This window comes from Salvia splendens, chromosome 16 (assembly GCF_004379255.2).
Source record: "Salvia splendens isolate huo1 chromosome 16, SspV2, whole genome shotgun sequence".
Taxonomy (NCBI): Eukaryota; Viridiplantae; Streptophyta; class Magnoliopsida; order Lamiales; family Lamiaceae; genus Salvia; species Salvia splendens.
The window spans coordinates 27961805-27975808 of record NC_056047.1 but is presented as its reverse complement, the minus strand read 5'-3'; the positions used below and the strand labels follow the sequence as shown (position 1 = coordinate 27975808).

The window sequence follows — 14004 nt, the reverse complement described above, 5'->3', positions numbered from 1 at the left end:
GATAATGCGGCGATTCCTTTCCTAATTTAGCTAAGTACCCGGCCACCTTGTTGCCTTCCGGATGAACATAGTTGAGTTTGAACTTACCCTCCTTCATAATGCCTTGGATTCGTACCATTGTGTGACGACAAGCTGCCGGACCCCAATCCCTTGACTCAATAGCTGCCCTAGCTTGATGTGAACTTGACTCTACCCAGATGAATGCGCCTCGCCTCTCGGAAAATGCCATACCTCGGTGAATGATTTCGAGCTCGGCCTCTAGCTCGGAGTGTGCACCAATCGGCGTATAGAAAGCCCCCACCATATTACCGAGATGGTCTCGGATGATTCCCACCTCCACTGGCTCTGTCCGTTGTCGCATCGTATCTGCCCATGACGTTTTTTTTTTAACCAAACACACCCCAAAGGGCGGAGGGTTGAGGCGGACCCACACCTGTGCATTACCAAAACCATTGGTTACAAACAAACATACACCGAGTCGCCCAAAAGTGACGACTCGCCAAGGCATGACAAATTAGAGTACAACGAGGGCCTCCCTAACAACTAGAGGTGGTCATCTATATACTCTCAAAATCCAATTACCATTTGATACAACCTTTGTATCCCCAACACTTCTGTCCATCACCTAGCTAAGGCCCGCAATAGGGATACCTCCGCTAGGTACATGCCCTCCTGGATCAAGGTCCTCGATGTGGCCCTCTATCTCCCGGTTGGGGCGCCCACATGCGACACTCATGGAGCTAAAGCTCGCGTCATTCGCACCCGATGGGACACTCCCAAATGTCACCGTAGCAACATTCTCCTTCAAATGCCAATCATCCACGTGTGGAGCCTTGGTGTGCATATCGCCCTCATGCACTTTTCCTTTCCTCCTCCTCGACACCAATTGGAAGCCATCCTCATCCACATTTGGGTGACTCCTACTAGCCACTCTTGACTTCGACGATCCCGCACCCAATGTACCCTCGATATACTCCGCGTGATTGTTACAATCTTTGGACTTCTCCAACTGTCCAATGGACGATGGAGTGCCATTCGCCTTTGGGCGCCACTCACGGTGGATGATCTAGGCGGCGTGGCTTGAAAGGTTCTCCTTGTTTGATGCTCGGCGACCCTTGTCTCTACCCCGAGACTTCCTTCCCGCTGCATGGCAATCCTCTTTCTCATGCCCAACATGTTTACAATTATCACAAAACAATGGAATACGGTCCCATGCCACTTTGTACCTCGAGTCTTTGCCTCGGATATTAAGGATGATCTCTTCCATCGGGGGAGTAGAGATGTCAATCTCTACGCAAATCCTTGCGAAGGAGAGTCGGCTTTGATGAATTGTGGCATGATCGGCTTGTAGTGGCTTGCCAAGGAGCTTACCGATTGCCAAGAGGGCCGATTCCTCATAGAGATGAGCCGGTATACCTAATATGTTACACCACACGGCAACAATTGGCGACTCAAAGAACGTGTCAAAATCCGGCGCCCACTTGAACACCCTCATCGGATGACAATCAACATACCAATTCGGACTCCCATTAGGGCATTTAGTTGAATGCTCCAACTAACTCTCCACGGCCCCGGTCCCCCCGCGGTTGGAATGATTCGTTGCCGCCTTCCACACATTCGCCGGCGGTGCCAGCGTTTCCGGCGAAGATTCCGGCGGTGCCAGCTTTTCCGGTGACGGCTCCGGCGGTTGTGCCACGGGGGCACGGTCTTCCATGCATGCATCAGCCTCAAGGTGGAGGTAAGTAGCACATGGGATTGCTTGTGAGTAAAAATTGTCATTTTCCCCATTTGGAGCAACACCTTCTTCCCCATGCAAAGTGGTCTTTGTCTCTACCTCTTTTTGCAAGTCACATGATTCCAACACATCACATGCCACCCCATCATCTAGCCTAGGACCCATGTGATGTATTGTACTTGCACCGGTTGGGTGGTGGTCCAGCTCACTCCGGCTCGCCGGTGCCGGCGAAATTCCGGCCACCTCCTCGGAGTTGAGCATTTCCATTGCAATCTTCTTCTTCTTTTCTTCCATCTTTGCTGTCGACTCCTTCATCGGCTCAACTACCTCCCGGAAACAGGATTTGACTGCTGGGTCCACAAGGTCATCGTCCGAGATTCCGGCAGCAAAATACCGTTCATGGTCGAGAAGAAGTAAGTGACCCGTAGCTGCTTCGAAGGGGCCCGGCCTCGCCATTTGAGCAAATGTTCTGATCGTATACCCATCGGAAGGCTGCTCTCCTTCCGGCGACGCCGTCTCCTCATCATTTTTCCCGGCGAGTAGCTCCTCGGCCATTTCGAAGATCATTTTTTTCTTGATTCGACTAACCCCCGAAATATTCTCAAGGCCTGTGCGTTTCAGCTCACGTCGGCCTCTCTCAGGGAAAGGAGTCCCGACCCTCTTCGTCTTTGGCCGTGGGATGAAAGGGAGACTCCGTTCCGGCGAGCGGGGTGATTGGATCGTGTGAGATGAAACCGTAGCAGCCTCAACCGCCGGTTCTCCGCCGGCCTTCACCATAGTCGTGGCTGAAGATTACATTTCACCTCCCTCAAAGGGGAGGGAGGGAGGTTGGACAAAATCTAGAGAGAAGGGAGAGCTTCTCTCTCTTGACTTGGACCGGCCCTATCTGCCCATGACGTTTAACTTTAGCCATGGAGCATCCGGGGGTTGCCATTTGATAGCCACGGCCCTTCTTGTTGGTTCCTTGGGCCGAGGGGGGGGGGGGGGGAGTGTTAACCCCACAAAACGGACATCCTTGAAGTGCTTCGCCCGTGCTCGCCCACTTTCCACCAGTTTCTGGACATATAGCCTGACTTGCCATACCACGTTATAAGCCCTGAAGCAAACCCCATTATGTCGGCTGTTGTTCCTCTCCGCCCACAAATACCAAAGGATGATGCAAGGAAGGGTCCGAGCCATGTGGTCCTTTGTTGACCGGTTGATTCTCTTAGCCCAAGCTTCGAGTCTAGATGGAATGGAGTCCTGATGGCCGAAGGGGATGGCTCGCACCATCAAACCATTCATCAAAAGCCTCCAAACCATGCTCGCCCCTTGTCCATTAATAAAAAGGTGTTGAATGGATTCCAACCCCGGCTGCCTAGGACAACATTGGCATTTAGATGCCAAGGAGACATTCCTCCATTGTAGTTTTGCGTCAACCGGTATTCTATTCGAAATAAGTCTCCACATGAAAACCGAGATTGTTGTTGAGATGCCACCGTGCCAGATGTCTCCAAGAGCCGGGATACGGGGCCGCCTAGCCCTGTTAGAATCCCATGCCGAGGACAGAGAGAAATTTCCTCCTCGAGACAAAGTCCACCTCGGGACATCGGGGCTGTCAGTGAGGATAGGGGTGCTCATGATGGCCTCAGCCACGTTAGGCGGCATACCCGTTTGGTTGCATGTGGTGCCAACCTTAGCCCCATCCCACTTTCCATTCATCCAAAACTCTGCAACCCTTGTCGTGGGATCACCCCCTGTGTCTAAGCAAAGATCTCTGATTGGCCTATCCCCGAGCCAGATGTCGTCCCAAAACAGGGCTCGTCCATCACCAATGATCCAACGGATGTTTGGCTGGACCAGGGGCCAAGCGGCCGCGAGTCGTCGCCACGTCGGGCTGCTCCTACCCGAGTTCAGTCGAGCCAAAGGTGATTTTGAGGCACAGTATTTGCTATACATGTGTGAGGCCCATTAGGAGTTTTGCGCTCTAAAGCGCCACAACAATTTGACGTTGAATGCCTTCAGGACATCCTCAAATTTCCTAATCCATAGGCCTCCTTCCGTAGTGGGGAGGCAAATCTGTTCCCAAGCAATCCAGTGTGTACGTCGTTTGCCCTCCACAGTGCCCCAGAAGAATCTTGCCAGTTGTTGCTCCAAGAGCTTAAGGGCTCCTTTTGTTGGTTCGATCGCTTGGAACACATGTATTGGGATGTTCTTGAGGGTACTCTTGATCAAGGTCAACCTGCCCCCAAATGATAGGTGTCTGTGTGCCCACCCCGAAATTCATCTTGAAATTTTCTCTCGGAGGAAGAGAAACATGTCGGTCCTTTTGACACCTTTGTAAATAGGTACGCCAAGATAGAGGAAGGGGAATGTACCTCTAGTAAAACCACCCTCCGTTTCCACCGTGCCCGCACAGTCACCGTTAGTCTCGGTAATGTAAAAATTGCTCTTCGATAGATTGATCTTCTGCCCGGAGACGGCCGAATATTCGTGATGGAGCTACACCCAAGCTGATCTACAAGGACAAGAAGATGGATCCATTGTTCATTCAAAGTGGACCAATTACAAGAGCTAGAGCTAAGAAGATAAAGGAGTCCATGATGCTTTTAGTTGATGAAATAAAAGCCCAATTCCAAGACCAATCTACATTGGGCCAAATGGTGAATATTATTCAAGATAGTGGGCAGCCGAATGCATGAAGTTTTGAGTCACTATATATCACATTTTGGAGGCCCAAATTGAAGATACATGATGCATTTTCGTCCAAGTTGGAGCAACCAAAATGAAGAGTCATTTTTAAGTTACTTTTTGAGTTAAATAGTGACTTTAGATGTCCTAAAGTCACACCAATAGTTTAGGAGTTACTTTTCACTTATTATGAGTCATTCTAAAGGTCTTAAGTTGTACTAATGATATGAGACTTTCAAGAGTCCATTCTAGCCTATAAATAGGCTTGTAAGCATGTCATTTGAGGACACCATTGATCAAATACGAAAATAGACTTTGTCTTGTGAGTTGAATTCTCTTTGTAGAGTTTTTCACTTGTTTGGAATTTATCAAGATACTTTGAGCAAGTTCTTATGGCGTTCAACCATACCGAGGTTCTTGGCTGATCATATAGCCAACGGGTCGAGGTTTTTCAAGCTCTGGAAGTGGATCAAACCAGATTATCAATCAAGGGAGTCCGCTGCCAAACCTTATACGTGGGGTTCTTGGATCAATATATCCAACGGGTCCTTCGTCCTATCCCAATCCATATCATTTGGTATCACGAGCCATCTGGTATTGATCTATTCTTAGCTCTACCTTACATTCATATCTTAGTTTCAAAAAAAAAATCGAAAAAAAAGTGAGAAAGGCTAGCACAACTTTATCTTCATTTTATCTAGTTGTTGCAAAAAGAAAAAAAAAGGGGCCAAAAAAAAAATACATATAGTAAACATCTTTACCTTCTTTTATCCATTATCTTTTTTTTTTTGCTTTACAAAAAGAAGCAAACAAAAAAACCAGAAAAAAAAACCCAAATACATTTTTCACATCATTTTCTCGACCATTTCCTTTCATCCTTCATTCAAGGGCTAAAGTTGGTTGATTGCTATTTGTTCTTGTTTGTTCTTGATTTGTTTTATACTTGTGTTTTCTTTGCAAAAGAGAAAGAGCGGTAAAAGGCTTGAGAGGTGAGGTTATTTGAGGGGAGGTAAAAGCCAACGAGTGATATACACGAGTGTTTTGTGAGGTTTATTTTTTGTGTGATACACGAGTGAACTGTGAGGATGGATTCTACTGACGATCATATTCCAGTTAATCCTACGTTGAAAGCCATGCAACAACAATTTGCAAGGTTTGCACGGATTCTGGAAAGTGTTTCAGGGCGGTTGGAGAGGCTAGAAGTTCAGGCAACAAATGAAAATAATAACGAGGAGGAAGAGAGTGGAGGAGAAGATGATGCTTCATATAGGCATCGAAATGAGAGACGAGGAAACGGTAGAAGAGGGTGTACAAATGAAGTGGATGGTGATTTGAGAAGCATCAAACTGAAGATCCCAACATTCCAAGGAAGGAGTGACCCCGAAGCTTATTTGGAGTGGGAGAGAAAGGTGGATCTCATCTTTGAATGTCACAACTATTCCGAGGAGAAAAAGGTTAGACTTGCTGCTATTGAATTCGCTGACTATGCTATAGTTTGGTGGGATCAATTGACAACTAGTACAAGGCGATATGGAGGAAGACCGGTTTCGACTTGGGAAGAAATGAAAAGCATAATGCGTAAGAGATTTGTACCTTCTCATTATTTTCGTGAATTGTATCAAAAATTACAATCTATGAAACAAGGTACTAAATCTGTTGATGAGTACTACAAAGACATGGAGATTGCCATGATTAGGGCAAATGTTGAAGAAGATAGAGAAGCAACTATGGCTCGATTCTTATGTGGGCTGAATAGGGAGATTGCAAACATTGTAGAGCTTCAACACTATGTGGAGTTGGAGGACATGGTTCATATGGCCATGAAGGTGGTAGTTGTGCAAATGTTGCAAGTTCTGAAATGGTGGAAAAGTTGAGCTTAACAACGGAAAAACATCCTAATCCGTACAAGCTACAATGGCTTAATAATGTGGAGAAATTCGAGTGACTAAGCGAGTTCTAATTTCGTTTTCAATTGGCAATTATAAAGATGATGTTCTTTGTGATGTTGTGCCAATGCATGCTAGTCACATTCTTTTGGGGAGGCCATGGCAGTTTGATCGTAGAGTGACTTACGATGGATTTCACAACCACTACACCTTCAAGCACAACAACAAGTCTATCATGCTTGTCTCTTTGACACCTCAACAAGTTCAAGAAGATCAACAGAAATTATCTCAAGCAAGGAGAGCTCGTGAGGTTGAGAGAAAAAAAGCGAGGGCATTGAAAACGAGTCGAGTGAAAAGAGTCGACAGAAAAGTAAGAATGAGGGAAAAGAAAAAAAAGAATTTCTATGTGAGAGCAAAAGAAATAAAGAGTGCAATAGTTAAAGAAAAGAGTGTTCTCATCTTAGTGTACAAAGAGTCTTTGTTTACCACTAACGAATTAACCACTTCTTTGTCAAGTACTTTTGCGTCTCTTTTACAAGAATTCGAGGATGTCTTTCCCGAGGATGAACCAAGTGGATTACCTCCATTAAGAGGTATTGAACATCAAATTGACTTTGTTCCCGGTGCAGTTCTACCAAACCGACCAGCCTATAGGGCCTATCCCGAAGAGACTAAGGAAATTCAAAGGCAAGTGCAAGAGTTGTTGGAGAAAGGAAAAATCCGTGAGAGCATGAGTCCATGTGCTATGCCGGTAATTGTTGTTTCTAAGAAAGATGGATCATGGAGGATGTGCACCGAATGTCGAGCAATCAACAAAATCACTGTAAAGTATCGCTATCCTATTCCTAGGCTAGATGATATGCTTGATGAATTGCATGGATCTGTTGTGTTTAGTAAGATCGATTTGAAAAGTGGTTATCATCAAATTCGCATTAGAGAAGGAGATGAATGGAAAACAGCCTTTAAAACAAAATTTGGTCTATATGAGTGGTTAGTCATGCCTTTTGGTTTAACTAATGCACCAAGCACTTTCATGAGATTGATGCACCATGTTTTGAGAAAATTCATTGGAAAATTTGTGGTTGTTTATTTTGATGATATTCTTGTCTATAGCAAAAATGTGGATGAACATCTTAACCATGTGCATGCTATTTTGGACACCTTAAGAAAAGAATCATTGTATGCTAATCTCAAGAAGTGTTCATTTTGCATGGATAAAGTTGTTTTTCTTGGTTTTGCTATAAGTGCTAATGGGATTGAAATGGAAAAGGAGAAGGTGAAAGCTATTTTAGAATGGCCAATTCCTCAAAATGTAGCACAAGTTAGAAGTTTTCATGGTCTTGCAAGTTTTTATAGGAGGTTTGTCAAGGATTTTAGTACAATTGCTGCACCTTTGAATGAAATTGTGAAAAAGGATGTTTGTTTTTATTGGGGAGAAAAACAAGAGCATGCTTTTAATCTCCTTAAAGAAAAACTTACAACTGCACCAATTCTTTCTTTGCCTAACTTTGATAACATGTTTGAGCTTGAATGTGATGCATCTGGAGTAGGCATCGGAGCTGTTTTGTTGCAGGATGGAAAGCCAATCGCTTACTTTAGCGAAAAGTTGAAAGGAGCTCAATTGAACTATCCAACTTATGACAAGGAGTTATATGCGTTGGTTAGAGCTTTGGAAACATGGCAGCATTACTTGTGGCCTAGAGAGTTTGTAATTCATACGGATCATGAATCTCTCAAGTACTTGAAAGGTCAAGGTAAGCTTAGCAAGAGACATGTTAAGTGGGTGGAATTCATTGAATCATTTCCATATGTAATCAAATACAAAAAGGGAAAAGAAAACATTGTGGCTGATGCATTGTCTCGGAGGTACATTTTGATCACTAATTTGAGTTCTAAGTTGCTTGGTTTTGAGTTGATTAAGGAAATGTATGATAATGACCCGGACTTTTCTTCTATCTATTTAGCTTGTGACCATGCTGCATTTGACAAGTTCTATAGGCATGATGGCTATTTGTTTAGAGAAAACAAACTGTGCATTCCTAAAGGTTCTATGCGTGAATTGCTTGTGCGTGAAGCACATGGTGGTGGTTTAATGGGGCATTTTGGAGTCCATAAGACAATGGATGTTTTGCATGAACATTTCTTTTGGCCTAAAATGCGTGTGGATGTTGAAAGAATTTGTAAAAGATGCATAACTTGCATGCAAGCCAAGTCTAAATCACACCCACATGGTTTGTACAAACCGTTACCAATTCCTAGTGCACCTTGGGAGGATATTTCAATGGACTTTGTTGTTGGTTTGCCAAGAACAAAAAGAGGTAGAGATTCAGTTTTTGTGGTTGTTGATAGGTTTTCAAAAATGGCACATTTTATTCCATGTCACAAAACTGATGATGCATCTCATATCGCTGATTTGTTCTTTAAAGAAATTGTCCGTTTGCATGGTGTTCCTAGATCAATTGTGAGTAATCGAGATGCTAAATTTGTGAGTCATTTTTGGCGAGTGTTGTGGAATAAGTTAGGAACTAAACTCTTGTTTTCTACTACTTGTCATCCACAAACTGATGGACAAACTGAAGTAGTTAATAGGACTTTATCTCAATTACTACGAACTTTAGTTAAGAGGAGATGGACCATTCCAAGTGATTGGAAAAGTCAATGATAATGCTTACAAACTTGACTTACCTGGTGAGATTAATGTAAGTGCTACTTTCAATGTTTCTGATTTATCTCCTTATGTTGGTGAATTAGATTCGAGGACGAATCCTCTTGAAGAAGAAGGGAATGATGGAGCTACACCCAAGCTGATCTACAAGGACAAGAAGATGGATCCATTGTTCATTCAAAGTGGACCAATTACAAGAGCTAGAGCTAAGAAGATAAAGGAGTCCATGATGCTTTTAGTTGATGAAATAAAAGCCCAATTCCAAGACCAATCTACATTGGGCCAAATGGTGAATATTATTCAAGTTAGTGGGCAGCCCAATGCATGAAGTTTTGAGTCGCTATATATCACATTTTGGAGGCCCAAATTGAAGATACATGATGCATTTTCGTCCAAGTTGGAGCAACCAAAATGAAGAGTCATTTTTAAGTTACTTTTTGAGTTAAATAAGTGACTTTAGATGTCCTAAAGTCACACCAATAGTTTAGGAGTTACTTTTCACTTATTATGAGTCATTCTAAAGGTCTTAAGTTGTACTAATGATATGAGACTTTCAAGAGTCCATTCTAGCCTATAAATAGGCTTGTAAGCATGTCATTTGAGGACACCATTGATCAAATACGAAAATAGACTTTGTCTTGTGAGTTGAATTCTCTTTGTAGAGTTTTTCACTTGTTTGGAACTTATCAAGATACTTTGAGCAAGTTCTTGTGGCGTTCAACCATACCGAGGTTCTTGGCTGATCATATAGCCAATGGGTCGAGGTTTTCCAAGCTCTGGAAGTGGATCAAACCAGATTATCAATCAAGGGAGTCCGCTGCCAAACCTTATACGTGGGGTTCTCCAATCAATATATCCAACGGGTCCTTCGTCCTATCCCAATCCATATCAATTCGTCTAAACAAGCTCTAACCCGTTGGATGGATTCCTTGCCCGCTTGCGTAAAAATAACAATATCATCTGCGTAGGGCAAATGACTAACCTCGGAGCATGCGCGTTTAGACTTGGAGGTCATTTCCATCTTCCCCAAAATAAGCTCATCCAACGCCCTTGATAGATATTCCGCTGCAATAATGAATAATAAAGGAGAGATAGGATCCCCTTGCCGCAAGCCACGAGTGGATTTGAAGAAACCAGCCGGTGCTCCATTGATTAACACCGAGAACCAACAATATCCAATGCATCTTCCAATGAGACTAAGAAATGTCTCCGGGAATCCCATACGACGCATGACTTGGATCAAGAAAGGCCATTGTACCAGATCATAAGCCTTTGCCATATCAATCTTGATTGCAACGTTTGGCGCGGGCCTCCTTCTATATAACTCGTGAAACATTTCTTGGGCTAAGAGGATTTTGTCGTTTAGAAGCCTCCCTTTAATAAAACCACTTTGGTTCGGGGATATTACCTTAGGGAGGACGGGGGCCAGCCTTGAGGCAAGGACTTTTGTGATGATCTTGTTTGAAACATTTTTTTTTTTTTTTTTTTTTTTTAATCAAACACCTCTACGGTGGAGGGTTCGTGGGTCCCTCATCCCTATATTTCCAAAAGAGATAATTACAAGGCGTGGCCACACCCAAAAGTGGTGTGCCGTAACAAAATCAAGAGTAGTATGCGGTCCGATCCCACAAGGTTCGGACCTCATCATACTCCTTTCCAAAATACAATTAACCACAAAGCTAGTCACTATTGTCTCCCATCGTCTCATGATCAACTTTGATGCCCGTCCCCGTCTAGGTTTCGGATGTGCGACACTCCCATCTCGTCCAATCTAACCAAGTCCAATAGTTCTCTCGGTGCTGAGTTGTAGTGCATTCGAAGGCCACTGTCTTGGACTAGCCCCATTTTCGCAAGGAAGTCCGCCGCTTTGTTCCCCTCCCTGTGTATGAAGGTGGCTCGGAATTTGAGTTGGCGTTTGAGAATGGTTAGTTGCGCCACCGCTTGCCGAGCGAGTGCCGGCCCCCATCCCGTCCCATTGACCAATTTGATTGCTTGCTCTGCATCTGACTCAATCCAGATTGGTAGGCCGAATTCCTTGGCTATATTTAGCCCGTGAATCATGGCCAACAGCTCCGCTTCTAACGCCGAGTGGGCTTCAAGGGGTGTGCTGACGGCGACGAGCATCTTACCCGAGTGGTCTCGAATAATCCCGCCAGCCCCTGTACTGCCGTTCGCTTCATTATAGGAGCCATCCGTGTTGAGCTTTATCCACGGCTGATCCGGGGGGTTCCATTTGATTGCCATGGCTAGGGGTAGCGCCCTGATTGCCGCCGCTTGTTGAGGAATATTGACTCCAAGTTTAACTCCCTTCCAATGTTTCGGCTTCAAGCTTCCATTAGACATAGCATTTCGAATGAACATGTGGACCTGCCATACCACGTTTTGTGGTTTAAACTGTGTGCCTTGGTGGCGGCTCCTGTTTCTCTCCGACCATATAAACCAAAGGATGAGGTATGGAGTGGCTCGGCTAAGATGTTTCTTGTTCGGCTGTTGGCACCTTCGCGCCCACACTTCGATTCTCGTAGGGATTGTGTCATTGATATGGATGCGTGGGAACGGGCCTGTGAACCAGCCGTCGAACTCACTCCATACTCTGCGAGCTCCATATCCCTGGATGAAGAGGTGTTGGAGTGACTCAGTGTTCGGTCTGTGGGGGCAGCATTGGCACTTAGAGGCTAGCTCAATCTCCCGCCACTGAAGTTTCGTGTCAACCGGCACCCGATTGGAAAGAAGCCTCCAGATAAAGATGGCTATTGAGTTGGTGAGGCCTACCTTCCAAACGTCCCCCAAACCATGGATGATCGGGTTTCGTCCTCGAAGTGTGTCCCATGTCGAAGCCACCGTGAATTCCCCATGCTTAGAGAGGTTCCACCTCGGGATATCCTGTTCGTCATGGAGGATCGGTGTATTAATGATGCCATCGATAACATGCTGAGGGAGGCCGGCCTGATTGTGAAGGAGTTGAAGCTTGGGCACATCCCAACCACCATTTGTAATGAACTCCGAGACCCGGGTGGTTGGTCTTCCCCTATCATCAAGACTAAGTTCCCTCAAAGGGCTATTGCCAAGCCAAATGTCATCCCAGAAGTAGATGTCCCCTTGTCCCACTAGCCATCTCATGTGCGGTTGCGCGAGGGGCCATGCTCTTGAGAGCCTTCTCCACGTAGGGCTACTCCTGCTCGGCAATCTCAAGGTGAGCGGTGTGGAGTTGGAGCAATATTTTGCCATCATGTATCTTGCCCAAAGGGAGTTTTGCTCCCGAAAGCGCCACCAAAGTTTGATATTGAAGGCGCGGAGGACCTCCATAGTTTTTCGGATCCCAAGGCCTCCTTCATCAGTGGGCCGGCACATTTGTTCCCATCCAATCCAATGGGTCCGCTTCTTTTCATTCGTAGACCCCCAAAAGAATCGGGCCATTTGTTGATCAAGTTGCTTGAGGGTACCGGCCGTGGGCTCGACGGCTTGAAAGATGTGCAAGGGGATCGCTTCAAGAGTGCTCTTAATCAACGTAAGCCTTCCTCCAAAGGATAGGTGACGGTGTGCCCATCCTGAGATCCTTCTTGCAATCTTTTCCCGTAGAAAGAGGAACATGTCCGTGCGTTTGGCACCACGATAGATAGGGACTCCGAGATAGAGAAAAGGAAAGGCCCCTCTAGAGAAGCCTCCTTCCGCCTGGATCGAGTTTGCCCAATGTTCATGGGCCTCGGCAATATAGAAATTACTCTTGGCGAGGCTGACTTGTTGGCCGGAGACTCTTTCATATTTTTCGAGACAGGCTCTTAGCCGGCGCATAGGATTTGCCGCCGCTTGAGTGAAGATGATAATGTCGTCCGCATAGGCTAGATGGCTGATCTCCATGCATCTCCGGGAGGCTTTGAACGTCATGTCCTTTTGGCCGAGGATGAGCTTATCTAATGCTCGGGACAGGTAGTCCGCAGCGATTACGAACAGAGCGGGGGAGATCGGGTCTCCTTGCCGAAGTCCTCGAGTTGATCTAAAGAAGCCCGAGGGTGCCCCGTTAACAAGGACCGAGAACCAGCAATACCCAATACACCTCTCCATAAGTGAAATCCATGAATCCGGGAAACCCATACGGCGTAAAACTTTGAAGAGGAATGGCCATTGGACCCTATCATAGGCTTTAGCCATGTCAATCTTTACTGCCACATTAGGCGCTGGGGAGCATCTAGCAAGCTCATGGAACATCTCTTGAGCCAGAAGTGCGTTGTCGTTAAGGAGCCGACCTTTGACAAATCCACTTTGGTTTGGGGAGATGACCTGTGGGAGGAAAGGAGAGAGTCGAGAGGTGAGTACCTTGGTAATGATCTTGTTTAAAACATTGCAGAGACTGATGGGTCGGTAGTCGGTCCATGACTCCGGCGATGCCTTCTTTGGGATAAGGACTATGCTTGTGGCCGTGATGCTCCTCGGCAGGAAGGCCCCTCTGAAGAACTGTCTGATTGCTTCCACTACCTCCGGCCCCACAATGGGCCAGCAGGCTTGATAGAAGGTGGCCGAGAAGCCGTCGGGTCCGGGTGCACTATCTCCGGAAATGCAAAAGGTGGCACTCCTGACCTCGTCCGCACTTGGAGCATCTGCGATGTCAGCGAACTGCTCGGCTGAGTGGACCTGCTGGATTAGGTCGAGGTCTGGATCTTCAAGTGTCGGATTGTTGGGGGCAAGGAGTTGTTGGAAGAACTCCACTGCGGACTTTTTAATCTCGGCTTCCTCGGTGAGCTCCTGCCCATTGACACGTATTGAATGGATGCGGAGACGAACCCTCTTTTGTTTCACCCAGCTTTGGTAGAACCGGGTATTTTTGTCTCCCTCGGCAAGCCACCTCAAAGCTGCCTTCTGTCGCCAAAAATCTTCTTCCATTCTCAGCAAAAGGATGTACTCGGCAATGTGTTTGTTGATCGCTGTCCTGTGATCCGGAGTCGGCCTTGCTTCGAAACAAGATTGGGCCAGAGCAATTTCTTCCTCCTTTTCTTTTAGATTAGCATGGATGTTTCCAAAAACCTCTTTGTTCCACTCCTTAAGGGCCTTTT

The 14004-nt window shown here is 45.8% G+C and overlaps 1 protein-coding gene across 1 annotated transcript; it reads right to left on the bottom strand.

The window, feature by feature from the left end:
* Positions 1-2617: 2617 nt before the first annotated feature.
* LOC121770450 lies at positions 2618-3673 on the bottom strand. The gene has a single exon (XM_042167180.1). The coding sequence runs from the start codon at positions 3671-3673 to the stop codon at positions 2618-2620; it is 1056 nt and encodes a 351-aa protein (XP_042023114.1).
* Positions 3674-14004: the final 10331 nt, after the last annotated feature.